A 23,861-nucleotide genomic window follows, 5' to 3' on the forward strand; every position below is an offset into this window, starting at 1 on the left:
GACATCCTTTTAGCCAAGATTGCAGATTGATGGTTGGGTGTGTGAACTGCGGGCTTTGTCTTGGGCTGATCCCCTCCCGGGGCTGAGCAGAGCACGTTAGGAGCAGCTGAACCACGCCACAAATTAACACGCAGAGCCTGAACCAAGTGGCAAAACATCGGGCCTGAACTGTTTACCAATAAGTAAGGAGACCTGCTTAATTCTTGTTGGGCTTAGAGATGTCCTCACTTTATCTCAAGGACTGTGTAATTAGAAAGCCTCCTTTGAATTTTATCTGCAGGCGCGCTGGGTCTAATCCCTTGCTCTGTCTGCTCTGCTTCTCTCCCCTAGAACCATGTGAGGGACGTTGCTGGGGCACAGGACACGCGCGGGGAGCACGAGCTTTGCCTTTCCCAGGATGGATCAGAGGAAGATCTGGCCTCGGGTACCGGACTCCGATGGCTGGTCGGTGGCTTTGCTCTGTCTCTTCCTGGCGTCGCTGTCCCGAAACGCGTCCGGCAGCGCCTTGTTCAGCACTTTCCACTCGGAGAACCGGGACTGGACTTTCAACCACCTGACTGTGCACCAAGGCACCGGAGCCGTCTACGTGGGAGCTATCAACAGGGTTTACAAGCTGTCGGGTAACCTGACCATTTTGGTGGCGCACAAAACCGGCCCCGAGGAGGACAACAAATCCTGCTACCCGCCCCTCATCGTGCAGCCATGCAGCGAGATCCTGACGCTCACCAACAACGTCAACAAGCTGCTGATCATCGACTACTCCGAGAACCGGCTGCTGGCCTGCGGCAGCCTCTACCAGGGCGTCTGCAAGCTGCTGCGCCTGGACGACCTCTTCATCCTGGTGGAGCCCTCGCACAAGAAGGAGCACTACCTCTCCAGCGTCAACAAGACGGGCACCATGTACGGCGTGATCGTGCGCTCGGAGGGCGAGGATGGGAAGCTCTTCATCGGCACGGCGGTGGACGGGAAGCAGGATTATTTCCCCACCCTCTCCAGCCGAAAGCTTCCCCGGGACCCGGAGTCGTCAGCGATGTTGGATTATGAGCTCCACAGTGACTTTGTCTCGTCCCTCATTAAAATCCCCTCAGACACCTTGGCCCTCGTGTCACACTTTGACATCTTCTACATCTACGGCTTCGCCAGTGGCAATTTTGTGTATTTTTTGACTGTCCAGCCAGAGACCCCAGAGGGCGTCTCCATCAACTCTGCCAGCGACCTCTTCTACACGTCTCGCATCGTCCGCCTCTGCAAGGACGACCCCAAATTCCACTCCTACGTCTCCCTGCCCTTCGGCTGCGTCAAGGGGGACACGGAGTACCGCCTGCTGCAGGCAGCCTACCTTTCGAAGCCGGGAGACGTGCTGGCCAGGGCCCTCAACATCACGGCCCAGGAGGACGTCCTCTTTGCCATTTTCTCCAAGGGACAGAAGCAGTACCATCAGCCACCGGACGACTCCGCGCTCTGCGTCTTCCCCATCCGCACCATCAACGCCCAGATCAAGGACCGCCTGCAGTCCTGCTACCAGGGCGAGGGCAACCTGGAGCTCAACTGGCTGCTGGGCAAGGACGTCCAGTGCACCAAAGCGGTAAGGATGCCCTTGAGTTGACTCTTGTAGCCTTTGGTATCAATACAGGGCCCTGTGGTATACGGGTTGCAGGATAGGGTTAATCTTTCCGTGCCTCAGTTTCCCCAAACATGCAGCAATCCTTTTCCTTTTTAATCCCTATTGTTATCAGGCAGTCGGTGATGACAGCAAAGGGAAGGGATAGCACTGAGGCAGACAAATAAAGGTGTGCTGCTTGTCGGAAGGGTTTGCTGTTCCCTGCCTCGGGCCCTGGGAGCTGGAGGAAGGCTCTCACCCTTCCGCAGCAGGAGGGTGGTATCAGCAAACCACCAAGGTAAATCCAAATGACAGCTGCATCTTTTGTGGTTTCCTGCAGCTGATTTCTTTAATCTTGATCACATGCAGATTGTTCTAGGGCTGACTTGAGAATCCCTGGGGCCTTCTTTCGCTGAGCATATTAAGTTTGGCTGCTGGGAGGAGATAAACGTGCAGGTTAAATGAAATGAAAGAAGGAAAGGAAAACGCTGGCTCACGCAGGGGGGAGCGGGTGAAATGCCCCACGGCCCCTCTCCCCCCCCCACCCACTCCCCTCTCTGGGATCCTGACTGCCCAGGGCTGCTCCGTGCCCTGAGTTTCGCTCACAGCTGCCCCAAATCTTCTCTTTCCAGCCCGTTCCGATCGACGACAATTTCTGTGGGCTCGACATCAACCAGCCCCTGGGCGGCTCGGTGCCGGTGGACGGGGTGACGCTCTTCACCTCCAGCCGGGACCGGATGACTTCTGTGGCTTCGTACGTCTACAACGGCTACAGCGTGGTGTTTGTGGGGACTAAAAACGGCAAGCTGAAGAAGGTAAGGTTCTTTCTGTGGCTTTGGAGAGCCAGGATCCATTTTTCTTTGCTCTTGGGAATCTCTGAGACCTGTGGCTGCTGCTGTGTCTTGCCAGTATTTCCCAGAGTGAAACTGGGAGCTAGGAGGGAGCAAAAATAAGAGGGCTTGGGGTCAGGGCACGAAATGGTGAGGATGCTCCAGAGCATCCCTGCCGTCAGAGCATCCCTGCCGAGCTTCCTTCAGCAGCGGGTCAACGCGGGTCTCAGCACCGGGCTGGCTCTTTGACACGCTGCCTGTCTGTGTATTACAGTGTTAGCCTGTTTGTTTGTTGAGTTTTGTGTTGTTTTCAGCATTTGATCATTCAGAGAACTGTGGCGTGTGTTGGTGGGGCTGTTGCAGAACTCAACAGGGCAATAATGGGCTGGGCACAGGGAAGTGAGGAGCTGGCTCCGGTTGTGGAGTGTGGCTGAGAGCGAACCTCAGCGAACCGTGCTCAGAGGGCTCGGATATTTCCCAGTTTGTGTAGAAAACCGAGCATGAGAGCTTTGGGGGTTTGCTTTGGCGATGGCAATAGCGCTGACGCTGGCAGATTTTTGGGCCAGGGAATGGGTTAACTTGGCTGCACTTGGAAACCAAGCCGCAGGGCAAAGTCCTCCTGCTCTGTGCCTCCCTCTTCCCCCAGACAGCTGGATGACTGATCCAGCCTGGAAGATAAAATTCCTCACCCTTTGCATCACAAAAGCTGGGGCTAGTTGCCCAGGGCTAAGAACGTCTCCACGCTGTTTTCTTCTCCCAGCAGCAGGAGCTGGGGGACCGCTGGGTGGGTTTTAAGGTTCTGGAGTTGAATTGGGATTTTTCCCCTTCTATTTCCCCCCAAAACTTCTCTTCAGTAAGTGAGCTACAAAGGCAGGTCTGGTCAGTCACCCATCTGTTGAGTGTGGTCCTTGGGAGTCCTGTATAGCAACTGAGTGTGGAAATGGTCCTGGGGATGTGGAATTGGGACCAGCTGCTGGAGGGGACCTCCCTTGCTGTGCTTCTCCATCACGGCTGCAGCTGGAAGCCGGCTCCTCAGTGCGGGCAGGCACTGGGTCCAGCCCCAGCAAAGCCAGCCTCAGAGATGTTGCTCTGGAAAGCTGAGATCCTTCAAATTACATTAACATATAAAAAAACAGCACTTGGTGAACCTGCTGAATGCAGACCCTGCTCCCCCGTGCCACGGAAAGGGTTAACAAATGTAATCAACAGCAGGCTGTTAATTTTTTGTGTCCTTAAGCAGCAGGGAATTTCTTCCTCATCTATCCAGGAAGATACAAGGACAGGCAGATCCTACACTTGAATGTCTGCATCATTTTAATTACATCAGCTCATTAATATTCATTCGGCACTTTACAAGTGCTGAGCAGTAGTAAATTAGGTGCCTCCCTGGTGCACGGGGCGATGCTGAACGGGGGGGAGCAGGGGCTGGAGCGCACAGACCTGGCCGAGGGGCTGGGAGCAGCACCCTCAGCATATTGCAGGTGCATATGCTGCCGAGCTGTGCAGGCGGCCGTGCTGCTTGCTGCTGAGTGTTTTGGGGGGAGCTGGGGAGGTGCCGCATTTAGAGGCAGTTAGAGCAAACAGCTTGTGCCTGCACACGAGGTATTTACTGTAGCGTTGCATTAATTATGTCGGATTACAGAAGAAGCCTTCTCTCCAGCAGGGTTTAATTCCTTGTGCTGGTCTATATTGTAGAGCCACTTAAACAGCTACCTTCCTGGTGCAAAGTTAATCTGTTTATGCCCATCCACTTCACTGCTTTGGGGCTGGGGGAGGAGGGATGCGGGGATGGTCCAGGCTCTACCTGCTGCTGGAGCCGGCGGCGAGCAGGTGCTGAGAAAATTGGTTCATGTCTCCAGCGAGGCTGTTCCAGACGTTTGTTACAGTCAGCCTTCGGTGGCATCTGCCAAGCACCTTCCTGACAGGCAGCAGCGTGCTGTGCTGCTGCTCAGCCCCGTGCCTCCTGGTACCCGGATCGCTGCCCTGTCCCGTGCTGCGTGGGGCTGGGGATGCTCTCTGTCTTCTGGTCCTGTCCATGCTTTCAGTAAATCTATTCCTTTTTGGCACATGGGGTTATATTTTATGTAGCCTAAGAGGCTGTATGAAGCATGGGGAGCAGCTTTGCTGGGAGCTGGGGGGCTCCTGGGGCATTTTTTGCCCTGGTGGTCCCCGGATCCGTGCGAGCTCCACCACCAGGCATGTCCGTGAGGGCGCGGGATGCTCAGGGCTGTAAACGTTTCTGTCTCTCCTTCTCCATGTGCGAAATGAGGACAGTAAAAATGTGCATACTTCTGTAAGTGCCAGAGATTTGCAGATAAACACCTCTCCTCCGTCTCACCACCCTGCACATCTACCTCCACAGCGATGTCTGGGAGCTGCGTCATGCCTATTCCCTCTCCCGCAGTTGTTGATTTACTTTGGAAGCGAGCTGGTGGCTCAGGCTGGGATTTCAAAGCAGAGACTTTTGTGTAGCTGCAGGAAAGAAGTCAGGGAGCCAGCTCTGAAATCTCTTACATTTGTCTGTGCTTCCCCCGTGAGAGTTCATTGCCGAAAACTCGGCGTTATCTCCCTGCTGTCCTTCCCATTAGGCACTCACCTGCCCGCCTCGTGCGCGTCCCCCTGGGGGGCAGCTGCTGCTTCAGCCTCTGCCCCAAGGAGCTGGATGCTGAAGGTCCCCAGGCCCCTGTTTTTTCTCAGCCCTACCCTTTCTCTGTTTCCTGGGGTGTGTTTGAATTGCCTTTCTCCATCCCCAGCAGGGGCTGGGACCTGTTTTGTGCCTCTCTCAGCCACCTCGCGCAGCCGGCGCAATAGCGCGCACACCTCTCAGCCCTGTCCTTACTGAAGGGAAAAGAAAGAGTCAATAGATCATTCAAATCATTCAAACCCTGTGCCGGCAGAGGAATTTGCTCACATAGCACTGCCTCATCCAGCCTGCCACCCTGCCATGGGGCTTGCCTTGGGCAGGGGGTGCTCGGTGCCTGTGGCCGCCCAAGGGGCTGCAGGATCGCTCCTGGGGCTGCACCTTGTGCACAAGAACCCCAAGGCATGGGAGATGAGCGGGCAGCCTGGCTCCCCGGCAGGCTGGTTTTGAGAATTACCAACCCTCAGCAGTTTTCTCTAAGTGGGTGAAGAGCAAATGTGCTGATGAGGCTGTGACCTTCTGGATAAAGCACGGTACGCGGGGTCCTGCTCTCCCCGCAGCTTGGTGCTCCGGCTCTCCGGCACAGGGCTCGGCTTTGTGGCTGGGGGAGCAGAGTGGGTAATGGGATCATATTAGAGATGTAACTGCTCAGAATTGTGGCTTCCTGCAATAAAGCAATTTTCATCGAGCAAAATTAGAAGAGACATTAATGCAACAGTTAACAGCAACTAACTGCTGGGGGGAGATGTGTCGGCTTGCTTGCTCTGTTTATGGGCTTTATACAATTCCATCAATATTGATGTGTGATGCCTTTGATTTTGACACTAATCATTGCTATGAATTAAATTTGCAGCCATATAATTAGGACTGCTATTAATAGGGCCTCAAGCTAAGCACTGCTGCGTTAGTTGTCTTTTTCCTGATGGAAAACGGCATCCACGGAACTCAGCTAATGTGGTTTGCCTGGTAGATGCTGAGGCTGATGTGAAAATTATACTTGCTATATTTAGAGGGGCTCATCTGAAAGGCAGAGGAATGGGAAGGGTCAGACTCCGAGGTTTCCTGAGAGCTACACTGGAGTCACTCCTAAACTTCCTGGGAGTTTGCTGCTTTCCTCCTCGGGCACAAAGGCTGAGTGGGAGAGAGCAGGACTGCAGGAAGAGAAGAGTGAGCCTCGGCTGTCAGGCCTGAAGGCTGCTATTGCAAGCTGTATTCCTGTTTTAGCTGCCTTGTGCAAATCTCTCCGTTTATTTCTCTTACCCAGTGCTGTTTCAAGTCTCTGTCCCTGTGCGTGCCCGGTTTCATCTCAGCAGGCTGAGCACAGTGGCTGGTTGGCAGCATGGCTCACCACTAAAATCAATCTTGTATTTCATCCCAAGAGGTGTGTTTCTTATTAGATCTAATAAATCAGTGAAGTGCCCTTCATTCAGCTTGTCAATGGAGGACATTGTTTGTGATCAAGAATAAATAAATGTCTCTTCTATGTCTGACGGTGCACAGTCCAAGTATTATTTTGCCGTCACGCTGTTTATGCCTGCTCTGGACAAATCTCAGTTCCTGCAGTGGCTCGGAGCCTCGCTGTGCCTCGGGAGGTCTGGGACACGCTTCCAGCAGTGACTTCCAGCTATCCGGGGCAGGCTCAGAGGCTGCTCTCTGCATCCAGACATTGCTTCTACAGAGCCAAGTGCTCTGCGTTGGCTGTCTTCAGTGTCCTTGGTGTTACAGACAAGAACTCAGGGCTGGGGGTTGGTTACTCCAGGTGCCAGGAGGTGAAGGGGATGGTGTTTGCATCTCAATCCCTGCCTGATCCTCCTGGGTTAATGGGGTCAGTCACTGTCCTGCACAGCCGCAGCACGCTGTCCCACTTGCTCTCCTACATGGCTTGAATCAATTCTGGCGTGCAAGGTCACCCGCGAGAGGAGCTGGTTGGGATCTGTCGGGTGGAAAAGTACTGCAGAAAAATCTGCAGTGCTGTGCCCAGCTTTCACGTTTGGAAATGGGATCGTGCCCACCCATTGCGTGCCCGATGACAGCGCCCTGTGCTGTCTGTCCTTGCTTTCAGCGAACCCCCGCCGTGGTAGGGGACAGGGATAACTGATGGGTGACACAGGCAGGGGAAAGGCGAACTTCTGAGTGTATTGTTATGTCCTGGTATGCGATGGTTTTATTCGGCCTGGATGATTTAATTTGTTCCATTAGTGGGAATAAAATAGATGTTTCACCATGAAATATATGTCCGGACCTGTCCTTAGCTGACTTCATTCTACGGATAGTTATCTCATCCTTTTAATTTATCCTTAATTATCTCCTCCATGCACATTCTTGGAGCACTTCAGGAAAAAAGGCAGTTGCATCAGTGTGTAGAGAAGCCAAGAGGACATCGGGCTGTTATTGAAGAGATGAAAGTCGTCTGCTCACAGCCTCCTTCCGAGGAGTTTCTCAGCGCTGGCTGGCGGCTGATCCGTCCATCACGAGGACACGGCCCTCTGTGTCCCAGCAGAGGTGGTAGGCAGCAGGTGATTCTTGATTAAGCTTTATAATTGAAAGGTCTGAGAAACCAGGCTCTGTTTCTTGCCCTAGGACATGAACTAAGGGGCGTCTGGCATTATCTGCTTGTGATGTGCTGTGGTGCGGTGGGAGGAGGTACCCCAGCCTCAGACAGGAATCCCCCTCTGGGTGAACGGGGGGCTCTCAGGGCATGGCCCTGGCAAACAGGCACCTGGTCAGCACCTCCAAAATGCCCAGGATTTTTAGTAGCCAGAAGCTGGAGCTTTACTTTATAACTGGAAGCTGTGCAAGGAAATATGAGGTCCCTTTGGACTGCGGTTTGGATGGAACTGTTCAGGAATATCCCTACGGCCCCTTAAAGACATCAAATTGGTCCTCTCTTCTCCCAGCACTGCCTCCCTCCTTCTGTTATCTGTTGCCTGGCAGAGTAAAATTTGAGGGGAAAAAAAAGAGAATTGGAGATGTGTTTTATAGCTGCTGGAGGGCTAAGGGGCAGGACATGCTATGTGAAACCGAGCCAGGTGGGCTGGGAGGCTGCTTTCATCCTTTTCCTGGCTCAGGCGATGACGGCTCTGGTTCTTACTCAGGTTCAGGCACCTTGAAAAATCAGCTCGAAATCTGGAGTGCAGCAATTATGTTTTATTCGTCTCCAGACAAAGTGGAGCTAGTAGAGGCTGAAAGCAGCTCGCCTCTGAGGGCTCGCCAGCCTCAAAGGCCCGGAGCTGCGAATGCTGGGAGGGTTTCCTCATGAAGAGCTCCTGGTGTAGGTTCTGCATCTCTGGGGTTTGGTCCTGGCCCTTCCTAAAGATGCTCTTATTAATTGTCCTGAGCAGCACAAGTGCAGGATGAGCTCTCGTAGCCATACCCACGAGGTTGGTTCTCCCACTTGTGCATGCATTTTGTTTTTTTTCTAACATGTTTAGAAGATGTTTAATCCCCACACCTTTCGTAAGAAGGGCTGACATCTTCATGAGGATGAAGTAAGGCAGAAGTTGTTCTTCCTCCAGTTGGTGCTGGAGGCAGAGCTACATTTTTCTGTATTTCAATAATGCATTTCTTGTTGGAGTCATCTTCATGAAAAACATCAGGAAATACCAAACTACGTTGTGAATTCATGGCACTTTTTCTGACTGTTTGTTGCTTTCCTCTGGGTGTGAATCTGAAGAACTTGCTGTGTTCTGGATGTTTTCTTGGCAGGGTTGGTTCTGCCTTTCCATTTGTGAGTCAAGAAGTTTGTGCTTTCCTTGGGGGATGTGTTTTTCTGCAGGCTTTTACAATCCTCACTGGGGTCAGAACAACATGAGTCTTGGTCCATTTGGAAGTTCTTAAATCCCCGCGTGGCAAGAAACGCTGTGAGAAGACCGGGCTGCATTGCCTCTATAAAGCTCTCCTTGGGGCAAAAGGAACGAATGTGGAAAACACAAACACAGCTGGGGGGGGGCTGCAGGCACAGCCCCTGCTCTGCTGCACAAGGGCTGGGCTTTGGGGAGGATCTCGGAGCAAAATGCCACGTGGAGGTGGCACCAGCATGGGCTGTGAGCGTGCCTGCAGATTGGCTTCCCCTCCTTCCCCTGACACACGCCTTTCCTCACACGTTTTCCAGTTGCAGGCTGAAGTTTACTGCCCATTGTTGTTACTGCTGCTTTCTGCTGCAGGCCAGAGCACTGCCAGCGTTAGTGAGGCTGTGAAATATCGCCAGATAAGGCAGATCCATCACTGCCTGCCCGCTATTTACGGGTGTGCCGGGCAGGTGTGGGTTGGATGTGGCCGGGCGCTGCATTAGCATGAGTCCATCACACCCGGCATGATGCATGGTCTCCCCACCTCCTCCTCCCGTTATTGCTGCCTTTTCATCGCTGCAGGGACGCGGGGAAAGGCAGATGCCTGCATTGCTCAGGTCTTCAGGGAGCTCTTTGCAGGCAGCCCAGCCCGAGCAATAAAGATGAAACCACCCCGTGCTGCAGGAGGCTCCCGGAGCGCAGCAGAGAGGGCACAAAGGGTGACAAAATGCACGTCTAAATGTGAGTGCTGCTCGAGGGCCAGAAGATTATGATGTGATGTCTCCTTCTTCATCAGGTGCGTCTCCAAGAAGCCTCCAATGATGCTAATTACGCTTCCTAATTATGCAGGAAGGGAGCCACATCTCGTGGCTGGGGAAGAGGAGCGTGGCACGGTGAGGTGCGGGTGTTTGTGCTGTTCTTCTCACTTCAGCCACTAGTTCCAGTGATCTGATCTGACGTTGAATACATTACTCGAGCTTGCAGCTTTCTGCTCTACATTTGCACATTGTGATTTACACCCCCGTGCAGCAGCAGCCGTTTCTCACATGCCCGAGTCCCACCTGGGTCTTGGCGAGCCCGAAGGACGCCGAAAGGGACCTGAGGTCTGGTCATATGAAGGTCTGGACTGGGACCGAGGAGGCATGGCACTGAGCAGGGATTTCAGATTCCCTGACACACGCATGCAAACAGGAGGCTGCAGATAGCAGCAGTGGCCCGGGCAGGCCTGGAGTAGTTAGCAAGTGGCTTCAGCACAATTAGTGCCCTGCACGCGCCTCCGCCAGGGCCCCCAGCACCTTCTGCTGCTCCTTCCAGCCGGGCACACGCGTGTGCATCAGGTAGATGTGTGTAGATGAAAGTGATGTGCGTTTAAAATGAATGTACGGATCATACAGCCCCGTCATTATACAGGGCGGGATTTTTATTTTTTTATTTATTTTGTGGTAAGCTGCTAAATTATTTATTGTGTGCTGGGCTTTAATCTCATAAACCTGCCTGCAGGCCTTACGCAAAGCAGCCTGAGCATGCTATAAAGCAGGGAGTCAGGCAGCTCTCGGTGCTGCAGTGACTGTGGGAGGTAATTGTTCACCTCAGCTCAGCCTCCTCCTCCCCCTCCTCAGCTCATTAAAAGCAGGAGGCCTCTTAAGTTGGTCATTGCCACCAACTTCAGGAGCGATTTGCATTTGCTGCTTGGAGAGGATGCCAATCCCGAGATCCGCAGCGGTGGGAAGAACAAGAGCCGGTCCCTTGAGCTGCTCAAAGTAAAGAAGAAAGGGTGAGGAAGAGACACTCGGGTACAACAAGGTCTTTCAAATAAACACCGCGGTGCCTCCAGCTGGGAGCGCTTACCTTCCCGAGCGGCTGGGAGTGCTCGCAGCCTGCTCCCTCCCCGCTCTGAGTTAACATTTGGCTGACTAATGTGGTGTTTGCTTTTGCTCGTCATCCTGCAGCCCGTGGCTTATTAGTGGGAAAGCAGAGCATCCTTTCGCCTGCTTTCAGCTCGCGAGCTTCTTTGATGCTTTCTGCCTGATGCTCTTGAAGCTTCGCACTCCGAGAGGCTTTGTGTTGCACACGCAAGTGGGTAGGTGGGGGAGAGAAGGGGTTATCCTGGTCTTGTAGGCTTAAATTAGTAAATGGCAGTCGGAATAAAGAGAGTCCCCTGCTCCCACCTTCTCCTTTCATTTACTAGCAGGCCAGTTGCACCTCTTGAGGACGTTTGGGCTAATTCATTCTGCAGAGCTTGGAAGCAAAGGGAGCGGGGCTGAGCCATGGGTGTCCCAGGCTGCTGGGCTGCAAATCCCTCCTGTCCTGGGGGGGTTCATCCTCTCCCGACCTCCTACAGCACCATGCGAGTCGGTTTTTGAGCCTGGCACATGCAGCAGGTGCTCGTAGTTCACAGTTCCTTCATATTTCGTTGTCATTTTGCTTCTGAACAAGGAGTTTTGCTTCCTGTGCTGCCCAGGAGGTTGGATGTCACAGCGATGAGGGGTCTGGCACAAGGTTGTTCTCCTCAGGATGCTGGGGAGCTTTTTTCCTCGTGCTTTAAGAACAGGCAAAAGCCTCTGGGGTAGTAGTCTGTAAGTGCATGTGATGGGACGAGCCAAATGTCTTTTCGTTCTTCATTTCTCCAGTTTTCTTTTCGTGCTTTCTTTGTGCAGAGCCTTTCACGCTGGGAATTTTGCCTTGTTCTTGAGAAATAAATAATTAGAACAATCTGGAAGATATGGGTTGAGGGACAGGTAGAGTTGGAGAGAGTGAGGAGTTGGCAAGCCTGGGGCAGGCTGCTCTGCCTGTGGTTTTCCCAGGGGGAGAGGGATAACATCACGCTCTGACTTCCCAGGGAGTTTGTTTGAAAATTGCTTTGTAATCCTCAGCGGAAAGAAAAGATAAATACTGAGCTTCACTCAGGATAAATAGTTTTGTGTGCTGTTTTGCAGTACCAAATGCATCCCACCAAATGGGGCACAGCTAAGATTTGCCCTTGATATTCCAGGGCTGCCAGCTCCAATGCCCGGCTCCTTTCCTTGCTCTGGGGAGCTGTTTGGGAACAGGGCTGGGGAATTGCTGCCCATAAACTCCGAGGACTTAACTTTGGACTTCCCTTCAGCAGTTCAAACTGGATTTCTCTGTCCCTGCAAGAGGGAGGCACTGACCTTTAGAAAAACTGTGGGGCTTAAATGATTGCAGCACTATCAGGGGGGGAAGCATCCACGTAGCTAACAACAGCAAAGGGTTCGATATCGGTAGCTGAGAGGCAGCGATCAAACTCTGTGTGTGCCGATAGATTAACGAGGACTGGGAGTGCTCCTGCCAGAGGGAGCACAAGCAGGAGAGGTTTGCAAAGCTGGAAGTGGGTTGTCCTGCCTGCCTCACTCATTTGGGATGGGGTTTGCAATTTGGGTTTCTCAGGCATGAAGAAATGCTCAGGTATCTGCAGGGAAAGTTCCCAGGAGGGTCCCTCCTGCTGCCTGACTCTCAGCATCCTTCACAAGCAGTGACCGTATGGGACCTGGGGTCTGTTTGTTGCCCGTGGGATGCGAAGTTAGCCAAAATCAAACCTAAAGCAAGGGGGGGGACCCCGCTGCAGCTGCTGGGGTTTGCGTGGGGTGAGGCTGCCAGCAGAACAGCTCAGAGCCTGGCTGGCTGTGCAGAAGGAACATCTGCAGAAGCCGTGCAGATAGCCGGGGCACAGCACAAAATGCCAGCGATGGGGCATGAGACGAGCGGCTCGATATTTGCTTGGGAAAACAAACAAGCCTAATGCTTCTCAAGTGCGCTGCATGGCGGCCGTGATTGCTGAGAAACCTGTGATCAGAGGCACCGAGCAGCCCAGGTCCAGCAGGATCAATGTGCTGCTCCTCCAGGAGCATTAAAGAGCAGCCAATGCCTCCTGGAAAACGTTGATAAAGCTCTCCTTTTAGAATCATTTCTGCTTCTCCAGCACAAACGTACTACTTCTTGTTTGTGTGTGTTGCTTTCTTCATTCCCTCTCTTATTATTAGGAGCATTTACATGAAAACGGCGGCTTTTGCTCTCGCAGCACATTCCCCGTTTGCAGCTGCGCTTTCCCAGCCCCTACAATCCCACCTTCCCTCGAAATGGGGCTGCCCCCCTCCTGCCCGTGTGTTGGTGCCTGCTCAGGGCCCTGCAGTTCATGGCAAAACGGGATCACTGCTGGGGTCCCCATGCCCCAGAAAAGGGGCCTAATTTTTAGGGTTCATCCCCTGCTCTTAGGGCATCCCGGGAGTCGGTAAGGATGCTCGGGGTGCTGGTTTTGTGCCGTGCACAGGAGATGTTGGTGCTCCTCACCGGGTGTCCCAAGGTGACTGGCTCGGCTGGGGAGCTTTATGCAGCAGGAGAAGCAGTTTTGGAAAGAGCAAATGCAGATCTCCAGCAGGTAGCAGGCATGATAATGTAGATTAAAGGAGGAGAAAAAAAAAAAAAAAAAGCTAGTGTTTAGGGCATGTGTGCTCTGCTTGCTCCAAGTGCTGGCTCCAGATGCTGGGAACGTAACTCCACGTGTGCTGAGCACAGCTTTCAGTCCCTCCTGCTCTTTCTGCTGTAGCTTTGTTTGGGGAGTTTGGCTCTGAGGCCGACTTTAACGCTCCAGCACAATAGGCTGAAGCACTGCAAGTGATACCTGCAGCCTCCTGGCCAGAATCTGGTGCTGTAGCTGCTGGCAGGGCTTTGCCCGGCGCCCCCGAGCCCCCTGCCCGTGAGAGGGGTCTGGCCCTGGCTGCCCCCGCGCTGCCGGCGGCTCTGCTGCTGCTCATGGGGAGCAAACGGGTGTGGAGAGGTGAAATTCCTCCCCTCTGCTTCTCTCACCTCTGACCCCGCTGCATTTCTTCCTTCTGACCCCTGAATTTCAGATGTGGCCTCTCGTACCCCGGGGGAGGAGGGCAGGCAAAGGGCAGATGATTTCGGCTGCGTTTTGGGGGTGGGGAGGTGAAGCCGAGAGCCGAGTGAAGGCTGGAGCCAGCGTGGAGCGATGGCCCCGATGGCACCTGGTGGGGCAAACGGCGTGATGCTCGCGGTGTTTGGCTTTTAAAGGGCAGGTCGGGGGCAGCTCCTGCCCTCATCCCTGGCAGCAGGCAGGGAATGGCTCAGCCTCGATGGGCTGCGGGGTTTCTGCATCCCAAGCAGGCAGAGCTCCCGAGGGGCTGGCACAGCCCTGCAGCCTTGCTGGGCTTTGGCACGCGTCTCGGAGCCGTCCCCCATGGCAGCAGAGACCCCAGGCTGCTCGCTTCAGCCGTGCTGAAAGGCTTAATGCAAGGCAGAGACGGAGGAAGAGGCAGCGAAGCTGCTCGCTGGTCCCTCTTTGCCCTGTAGGAAAGCTTTGCAGCTTTCAATTTCTCCTTGCTATTCCCTCTAGTGCACCCCTGGCTTCGTGCTGTGGCTCAGGCAGGGGTGGGGTTGTCGGATTCAGAAACAGAAGCGGGGTTTTTGCTGCTGTGCCAGAGGAGTTTTTTGGGGTTTTCCTGCAGGAAAATGGCAGAGGAGCCAGCCCCGGCTGAAGGAGGCCGGCACGCGGGGCCCTGCGGCACAGCCGGGACTTCACGGCCCTCCTGGGACCCTCACCCCCGGCCAGGAGCCCCCTTGGCCCCCAGCCCTGCCCGTGCTATGGGAAAAGCTGCTGCTTCCAGCCCCTGGCACGCTGCCTGGGTGGGCGAGGGGGTGGAAACAGCCCCGCCGTGACCCCCCCGGGACAGTCCCCATCGATAAGGTGCTGTGTCTTGTCGGGGCTGAGCCCAGGCCCCCGCAAAGTGCTCGATCTCCTCCCTGCCAGGTAGGTTTCATGTGCTCCTGCCCCATTCATCACCCCGGCCAGGCGGCTGGCGGCCAGGAGCGCAGGTGCAGTGCCGTGGCCCCGCCGCCTGCACAAAGGCGCCGCCTGAATAAGGATGCAGTAAACGTCTCCCTCTCCCAGATTTATTCCTTCATTAGGTATTTAAATACATTCTGCTCTATAGGATGCTTCTGCCAGGCTGCTGCTTTTTTTTTTTTTTTTTTTTTTCTTTTTTCCATCGGTGGAATAAAGGTGGTGGCTGCACAAAGCCTCTCCTTCTGCCACAGCACCGAGCGAGGCTGGGAGGGTCCTGCCCCGAGCGGAGGTGGCTGGAAGGGGCTGTGGGTTCGTGCCTCAGCCTCCCTGGGCACGGATCTGTGCAATAATTTGGCCAGAAAGCAGTCAGGAGACGTTCTGGGACCGGTGGGAGCCCCAAACCCTGCAGGTTTTGCCACAGCGTGGGTGGGACCGGGGCTGGGCAGCTCTGCCTCTTCCTCTCATGCCGGTACCCGAGCTGGGGCATCCACGTGCTCGACGTTTTCGGCACTCGCAGCAAAGTAAACGCTCTAAAACCACGCAGTCATTGAACCAAACAGCTCGGGGAAGAGCGGAGAAACTAAAATTAGCAGAAGCGCCCCAGGCAGAGGGCCACCTGGGGCTTTGTTGAGTTTCGCTCTAAACTTTCATCTCTTTTATTTATAATTTGTGGCTGACTGATTTTTTTTTTTCCCCTTTCCTCCTCTGAAAGCGAGGAGCTTTGCTGGGCTGGGATGCAGCTGGGTACCAGCCCTGCAGCTCTGGGGCTGCGTTGCCTCCCGCTGCCCTTCCTGCCCCATTTCTGCCCAGTTTCCCCCAAACAGGGACAGCCTTTGCCCGTTTGCTGAAGTCCGGATCCGTGGGCTCACCAGGCTGGTGAGCTAATTAGCTTGTGAATTGCGAGCTCAGTGGTGGAATATTTAATTGGGTCTGTATTTTACAAATCTGGGTTTCATTCGGGATGCTGAGGGAGTTGCATTGCGGCAGCTCTCGGGCAGGTGAGAGTCTGAAAATTTGTCCTGAAAATAAACAAAATCTCATTCAGCGCTGCTCGGCAAGGCAATTTTGGGGTGATTTCCAGTGGAACGAAAGCTGGGAAGGACTTAAATCAATGACCCATGGGTCCGAGGCTTAAGAGGGCCTCACCAGACCAGAGCAAAGCTTCCCCCGGCTTCATTATAGAGTTTATTTTCCTAATGAGTGTTACTTCCACTGAGCTGACCCACCCTGCTTTCCTTTGGTGTGAGGTGCCCTGACCCCTGTCGCACTGAATCACTGCTCTTGCTCCGCTGCCTTCCCCAGGGCTTTCTTCTGGCCCCGGCTTTCACCGCCTGCGGCTGCGGGGAAATTGGGAAGCAGGAGCTGGATGGAGCCTGGCCTTGCTGTGTCCCAGCTGCTGCAGGAAGGCCGAAAATCACCTCTGGGGCTGTGGCAGGAGGGGTGCAGCGCTGGTGTCGATGTGGATCACGATTTTTTTGTCCCCTAGGAATGGCTCGGTAAATGAAATGTTCACCTTAAACCCGGGTTTGTTCCAAAAGCCGAGAAAATGCAGCACCTTCCACCCAGCCATTGTTCTTTCCTACCCTGTCTCTGGCTAAATTAAGACTTTCTTAGAAATGCGCAGGTTAAAAGTTTAAAAGCTTAAGGTTTCATTCATAATTCACGTATCAATGAGGCTTTGATTCCTCCCGGGGAAAAAGCCGCCTCTATCTGCAGTGCATTTTGATCGGGTTGCCCCGTGCCAGAGCCCAGGACCTCTTCGCCTTTCCTTTCTGAGCTCCTTTTTTCCAGAGGCGCTGCCGCGGAGGCTGGCTCCCAGGGGCTGCTGCTGGGGAAAGCAAAACCTCCTCATTTTGGGTCATTGGTTTGAATCCGACCCAGGTCAGCGGTTGCCAAAAGTCATTAATGGCTGATGGCTGCTCAGCGCCCTGTGAAAAGCGAGTCGCTGGGTCCTGGTCCCGTTCCCAACACGGGCAGGCCTCCAGAGCCCCAAACCCCGCTGTCGATACCGTCCCTGGCCTTGTGCAGGTGAGGCAAGGCCCAGCTGGGTGCTGCCACCAGACACTGCCTGTCAGCCACAGCTTTCCTCACCCGAGGGGTGGTGGCACCTGCGCACGGGGAAGGCCAGGATTTATCCTTATCTGCACCACCCTGGGTTCCCAAAACCCTGTGAATTGGGACCAAAACTGCCCTTCCCATCACAGACCTTCCATGTCCCCCAGGCAGGTGCCGCCTGCCCCCAGGCCCCAGCCTGTTGCTTCGGGCGAGGAGGAGGAGGAGGAGGGAGCCGAGACCTTCCTCCCCCCCAGGCCCTCCCTGGCGCCCTGCCCTCCCTCCCCTCTCCCAGATGGTCTCTGCGGCTCCTTGTCAGGCATCCAAAATACTTCCAATTGGGCTCTTCCCCCTCTTTTCCAGCAGCCTCCCTGCCCGGCTCAGCGCCTTTCAGCCTTAATCTCCTCTTTGTGCCCGAGGCACCTCCGCAGCGCCTCTGGGGCAGCCTCTGCCCCTTCCCCTTTGGGGAGCGGATCCTCCAGCCCCCTGGAGCCTGGCAGTTTGGCTTGAGCCTCGTCCCTTTTGAGGATCTTTTGCCTTTATTATCCTGCAGATAAATCAGCTCTCAGTGGTCCCTCTGTGCGGTGAATGGCCGTGGCGGGCAGCAGCCTGCGCGCTAATCCCTCCACAGGTGTGCTGCTGGGGGCTGGCGCTCTCCTCCCGCAGCTCCCCGGCCATTCTCCTTCAAAATTAAATCCATCTGAGATTCCAAACCCAGGGAGGAGAGTTTTTTTGTGTTTTTGTTTTTTTTTTTTCCCTCTTTTTTTCCCTCCTCTTTCCCACCACCCTCCCGGCCCCTACACAAGCATCCTTTGGCAGGGGCTGGGAGCAGCAGCAGCAGTCTCTTGGTGCTGCCCAAGCCCCCTCGCGTGTCCCTTTGTTAACTTCTCCAGATAAGATCTGAGTCAGGCAGCTCTGTTGGAGGATGAAATCAGAGCTGCCTGTGTGGTTTGGGAGAGCACCAGGGTGGGCTCGGCAGCGCTGTGGATCGGACCTGGGGCTGGGTGGGCTCGGGCTGGGCTGCCAGGAGCCCCCATGGAGCATCGTGTGCAGGGACCATGTGGAGGATCATGTGCATCTCCTTCCCCCATCCCAGCAGGGCCACTTTGGCCTCATTTTTCTGCTCCCCACGGGCAGCACTTCCAGAGAGCCAGGGCACTTCGCTCCCTAGCCCTCTGCCCGCAGGAAGGATGGGTGCCCCCTTTCCCAGAGCCCTGCTAACATTCAGAGCTGCCTGCATGATGCATCAACAGATCCCAGCCCAGTGCATCGTTAACAATGATGGCACCAGGGGCAACAAAAGAAAAATCAATTTTTATTTCCCCAAAAGAGGGAGGCAATCCCACCCCAGGCAGATGGGAAGAGGCACAGTCCTGCAGGATGCCTTGATGCTGGAGGGTGCTGGGCTATTCCGTATCCAGGAGGCACGGAGAATCATTGCCCAAATCCTGGCGTGGAAAACACCACTGCTGCCCTGTGCTGGTGCCTTTCCCGTGTGCTTCCTCCCCTGCAGCCTCCTCCTCCTCTCTCATGGCACAGCACGGCGCGGTCCCAGCTGGAGTGGTGCAGATTAGAGCCGAGCCCGTCTGGGCTGGCAGATGCCGTGTTAGCTGATCCCCTGCCTTCAGTGCTCCGCTCGCAACCTCCGCAGCCATTCCTTCAGATTTTTCCAGGGGTCAGGTTGATAATGAAGGGATTAATTTAATTCTGTCCCCCCCCGCCTGCCTTTACCCCAAGCTCCTCATGCAGCTGGTCCGTGCCTGTTCATCTGTTGGTGTTTTTATTGGCACCGCTGGCTCCTTGGCTGGTGCTGAGCTCGTGGCTCTGCCCAGCATCTCTGTGTTTGCAAACCCAAGTCATAATTGAAAACATTCGAACTGGGATAGGGCAGGACAGGGCAAAATCATCCTCCCTGGGCACCGCCTGCCCACCCTGTGATGCTCAGAGCCGTGGGGGCAGAGAGCAGTGGGTTTGAGGATGTCTTTGGGAGAGAGGCTGGCTGGTAAGCACACCGCACCTTGGCATCGCTGGCTGCAGTTTTCGTGCCTCCGAGGATCTCTTGTTGGAGGGGGGCTGTGTGTTTTTGTTGTTTTTTAATTCTATCCCAAACCTGTTTCACATTATACCAAGCGCTGCATTACGTCAGGGTGTCAGTCACTCCAGGCCTAATGGCTAAAAATAATCTCACCTGCTCTCCTCTCCCCTGCTTCAGCTGGGTAATAATTGTTTCAAGTCATGTCAGCCTTTGTTTAAAGTTATTTTCCTGTTTTTTTGAGGCTCGTGGAGAAAGCAAAAGCTGTGCTGTTCCCTGGAGGGGTGGGGGGGAGGCACTGAAGCAGGGCGAGAAGGCAAGGGAGGGGATGGGATGGGATGCTCCCAGCCTTGGGGTGCTGAATCCCAGGGCAGAGGGGACACCTGCAGCTGATGCCACCTTGGCTCTGCCTCGTGACAGAGCTGGAGATGGGCTGGGAGCAGAGCTGGGAGATGCTCGGGGTGGGAAGGGACGGGCGATGCTGAGGGTCCCTCTCCCCTCCTGCTGTCCCGGGGGGCACAGCCCTGCCCCGCCATCCCCTCGGCTTTGCAAAGCGCCTCAAGGACAAAGGGTCCCCAAAAGAGCCTCCCCCCCCCCCCCAGGGCTGGCACACTCCTGCTGCCCCGGATAAAAGCCTTCGAGAAGGGCTCTCAGCCGTGAAGGGGCCTGGCTGCTTGCTGGGTGTGCTTTATTCCTTTGGAGGCATCAAGGTCTGCTTCCATCAGGCCAGGAAAATGAGCCCTTCCGCTGATTTGATGCATTTTGATTAAATATTAGCCTGCCCGTGGCTCCCTTCGCTTGGTCTCCTACAGGCAGAGCTGGATGCTGTGGCCCAGAAGGATGCTGGTGCCGTTTGCACGTCGCTGCTGGCACCCTCAGAGCTGCGTTTTCCCCATGGGTGCTGTGGGAGCCCAGAGCCACGATTGTGCCCCTGGGACCCCCCTGCTGGGGCTGGCAGCGCTGTGGGGTCAGCGCCGAGGGTTTGTGCTCGATTCGGCTGCAGCCCTGCTCTGCTCTGGGGTCTGGGGGCAGCTGCAAACGCCTCTGGGGCACAAGATTGGGAACGGACGGGGGCTTTCTGTTTCTGTCTGAAGGAGGAATCGGGGGATTTGAATGCACAGGCTTTAAAGAAACAGCTTTCCAAATATAAGAGCGTGCTGGTCTAATGAGGGGAAACAGCTCGGAGCCCTGAAGCCTGCAGTTCCTTTTTTTGGTTGTTGCTGTCTCGGATCAGCCTTCTCTCCATCACCTTCACCTCCGTGCGGGGATGCGTATGCTCGCAGCTCTCCAGGCACACGCATCTCCCATGTGCCCAGGCAGATAAATATTGCATGCTTGCTGCCGTACATGACAGTTACCCCAGGCTGTCATGTTCTTACCTGGCTCTGCTGTTCCTCCTGGTTTTGTCCATGAAAAAGAGATTGACAGTGCTGGGAATTGGCCGCCCGTCCCAGGAGGAGCTGGTCTGCAGGTTTTTCTGGCAGCCCGTGCGTCTGGACTCATCAATCCACAAATGTGGTAACAGCTTAGCAGGGAATTGTGGTTTGGATTACAGCAAAATCCCAGGACGAGTGAAGCTGTTTGATCTGGGGTGCCTCATCAGTCTGAATGTGTGATTTCTAAAAAGAAAAAAAAAAAGGATTTTACAGAATTTTTGTGTGCCCTCTGGGAACTTTCTCCCAGTTCAGGTCCTGTTTGTAATGGCCAAGTAAAATCATCTGTGGTTGCTCCCTCTTGTTTTCTTTGCCACCCTGTATTTACCTTCTCCATTGCTTGTTTTTCCTGGCAGTGTTGCTCAGTGCTGTACGCTTAGTGCTGCTCGCTAGGGACAAGGTTTGAAATCGCCCAGTTTCTGAATAAGATGCTCAGGGGTAGGCGAGGCTCATGCCCCACCCAGCAGCCCTGAGGGCTGGGGTGAGAACCCGCAGATTAGGGGCATTCGGGTGCATCTGTGACTACAGTGAACTTCAACTCCACCTTAAATCAAGGGTTGGGAAGCATTGGAGCTATAATGCTCCTGCGAAATTGCCAACTGGACTGTTAAATAGCTGTGGTTTGTGTTACGAGGAGGAGATATTTTTAATGCATGGTCTTGCTGTGCTGAATTCCAGCTGGTGTTCGGGAGAAGAGCAGCCTGTGCCTTCCCTTTCTGTACCTCCACCTCCAGGAGTCATCCATTGAGCTGTGGACTCGAGCATACGCAGATAAACGGGATGTGGAAGAGGGAAGGTGGCCTGATGTGCCTGGGTGGGTACTGGTGGGAGCCAGGGAAGCTCCCTCCAGTGTGCTACAGCCCAGGGAGCCTTTTGCTGCGCATTGCCATTCCTCTTGCATCTCCCTCTGAGATTCGACAGCCAGCCCTTGCAGGACACAAAGCACCAGAGCCCTTCTGCTGAGCGGGGCCGTTCTCCTGTGCTGGCACAGATACTGCAAGGAGGAGTCGCTCAGCACTGGTGGCACCGTTTGAAGCTGAAGCCCCGCAGGGCACCCTTTGACAGGTCCCCAGCAGCTTTAAACGTGGGACCTGCAGGAAGCTGCTGGTTAGGATGGTCTAAACAAATTATTTCCCTTGCCCAGCTGCTTCTGAAGCTTTCGGTGTGTCCCTGATCTAATGTGGAGCCAGAGCAACCACAAACATGAGCTAACAAGCGGCGAGCAGACAGCCCACCTCCCACCTCCCACCTCCCTGGGCTGCGCTGCCTCTTCTAGTCTGCATTATTCAAGACCATCGGGGGATGTGATTTGCATTCTTTATGGCCAAGCAAAGGCACCGTGGGATCTCTGATCCCCTTTGGGGGGAGATTACATGAGATTGCAGAGAGACTGGCAGGGAAATTGCTTGAAATTGCAGCTATCATAGCATGCATGCATGCATGTGCACGTCTACGCGCACGTGTGGTTCCCCGTGCTGGGGGGTAGGAGAGATGGCTCGGAGCAGGGCGAGAGCGAGAAACGGGGGTGGGTTTCTGCAGGAAAGATGTGCCCAAGAGAAGGGCGTGTGTGATTTGGGGACGCTCGGGAAGCCTCGGTGCTCCGTCGGAGAGGAGTTAATTTGAGCAGGAGGTGGCGAAATGAAATGCCAGGCAGCATCTTTTCTGGGGAAAGCAATTGGAGAGGAAGGTGGAGCGTGGACAGATGGGATTTGACTGTCCAAATCTTTGAGGAAAGTAAGTCTGGAAGCACGCAGGATTCTGCTGTGAGACACTTTACTTCACATCCTAATTAACACAAGCAAATACAGAAACACTGAGCACAGCGCTGAGCGCAGGATACATGTGTTGATATTTAATTATATACCAAAAGCCAGGTCTGTTACAGCCGCTCCTGGGAGTGGGAGCACAGGCGACACAAAGTGTGCCAGAGTTAATTTAAAAATACTTTGATTAATTTATTAAGGAGGTGTCGGATCCTTCCCATCAGCAGCGACAGGCTGGGTGCCGGGCCCTGCGCCCACGGGGACACAGCAGGGTCCTGGGGGTGGATGTGGTGTTTGGGGCTGGTGCCTGAGCTGGTCCATGTGAATCTGGCGTTATGGTGGTGGGTTTATGGAGAAGGTGGGTGATGATGAGTGTGTTCTGGCTCTGTGCTGGGGTGGGCAGCAGCTGGGAAGTGGGCTGGGCTGAAACGCAGGGGCTGAGCCCTAAAGGATTGCTCTGTGCTGCAGGGACCCCTCGGCACCCCTTCGTGGTGGCACCACGCAGCTGGCACGGGGCAGGCCCTGGGTATCCTGCGAGGGTGCCCGATGTGCCTGGCTGATTCCAGCCGAGCGTATGCTGAGCCCCTCAAACAGCCTCCCAGCAGCATCACCAACAGGATAAAGAGGCCATAACGCTGCCACTATCTAGGCTGGGAGAAGCCAGAGGAGCTCAGTGATGAGCTGAAACTGCATCTGGGTGATCAGCTGGGAGCTGCACCGCTCTCTGGCTCCGTTCAGTTTGCCTTTATCGGCCCTCCCAGCTCAAAAGGTGCAGCTTTCTCCCCGAGCCCCCCAACAGCCCTACAACGTCTTGGAAGAAAGATCAGGGCTTGACCAGCGCTACTTTGGTTTAAAATGCATTCAGATCAAGGGGCTTCAGCTTTCCCAGAGCATAAAGAGAACCTGTGCAAGCTCCTTTCGCGCCTCCTCTTGCCTCCTTCTGCTCAACGTTTTTGCTCAGATATCAGCAGGGATCTGTGCATTATTTATACTGCAGTAATACAGAGCAAATCCCTCCACCACTACTGTGCTATCAGCTCCCCGTACACAGCCCCAAAGAGAATATACTAGGATGGAAAATGAAGACAAATTTTATGTCCATTTTGCAGCTGGAAAAGGAGGACACGGTGATGTGCCCCTGGGCATGAAAAGAAGTTTGCTGGGGCTGGGTTAGAAGGTCGTATCCCTCCCCTCCTCTTCTGGCAGGCTGCTGTTGCCCAGAAGGCTCCTTCCTTTCCCTGGCAAGACCCTAACTTGTGGCTGAAACTTCAGGAAGGGCTTAAATATAGGGAGAACCCATCCCAAAATCCCCCAGAGCGCCAAACCGATATCAGCAGCAGCATCTTTCGGTCTGGACTGGAGCCAGTGGCGGCGTGGGCAAAGGCTTCGTGTCGCAATCCTCATCACCCCACAGACCCCTGCCTGGCCCTGGCACAGGTTCTGCTGCTCGATGCTTCTGCAGCTCCCCCCCGAACGGTGCCGGCTCCAGCAACCTGCCTGCCCCAGGCCCCCCGATGGCTGCGTTTCATCTTCCGCACCATCTGGGCACGCTGGGCTCAGCTGGAGCTGAGCGCATCTCGGAAGGGCTGGCAACCCTCCGCTCACCTCGGGAAGGACTGAGGTACTTCGGGGGTTTTGAACGGCTCAGGGATGCTGCAGAGCTCACCCTAAAGCTGCGGGCCGAGCCGTTAATGTCAGGTAGCAGCAGCAGGTTGTTTGGGGCCACTTTTCAGTGCGAAAGGAACCCAAAACCCAGGGCAGTTGCTCTCGGAAATAATGTCGGTGCCTGTACCAAACAAGATTTGGGCTCAGATGTGCTGCTGGGAGAGGTGAGAGCCGCTGCTGGGTGTGGGTGAAGCTGGGCTGAGGCACAGGGGACGTCCTGGGGAGCTTCATTTCAC

General features: G+C 54.7%; 1 protein-coding gene across 9 annotated transcripts in view; it reads left to right on the top strand.

The window, feature by feature from the left end:
- The window catches only part of PLXNA2 (plexin A2), a 147,325-nt gene that overhangs the window by 18,984 nt on the left and 104,480 nt on the right, over nucleotides 1-23,861 (top strand). For all 9 annotated transcript variants that reach the window (XR_011089847.1, XM_068660400.1, XM_068660403.1 and 6 more), the window contains exons 2-3: nucleotides 331-1,585; nucleotides 2,233-2,415. Coding sequence is in view for 8 of the 9 variants with exons in the window: in XM_068660400.1 (XP_068516501.1) it covers nucleotides 398-1,585; nucleotides 2,233-2,415 (1,371 nt within the window). In the remaining variant the exon portion in view is untranslated. The remainder of the gene's footprint in view (nucleotides 1-330; nucleotides 1,586-2,232; nucleotides 2,416-23,861) is intronic.

The sequence above is a fragment of the Anas acuta genome, chromosome 24 (genome assembly GCF_963932015.1).
Source record: "Anas acuta chromosome 24, bAnaAcu1.1, whole genome shotgun sequence".
Classification (NCBI taxonomy): domain Eukaryota; kingdom Metazoa; phylum Chordata; class Aves; order Anseriformes; family Anatidae; genus Anas; species Anas acuta.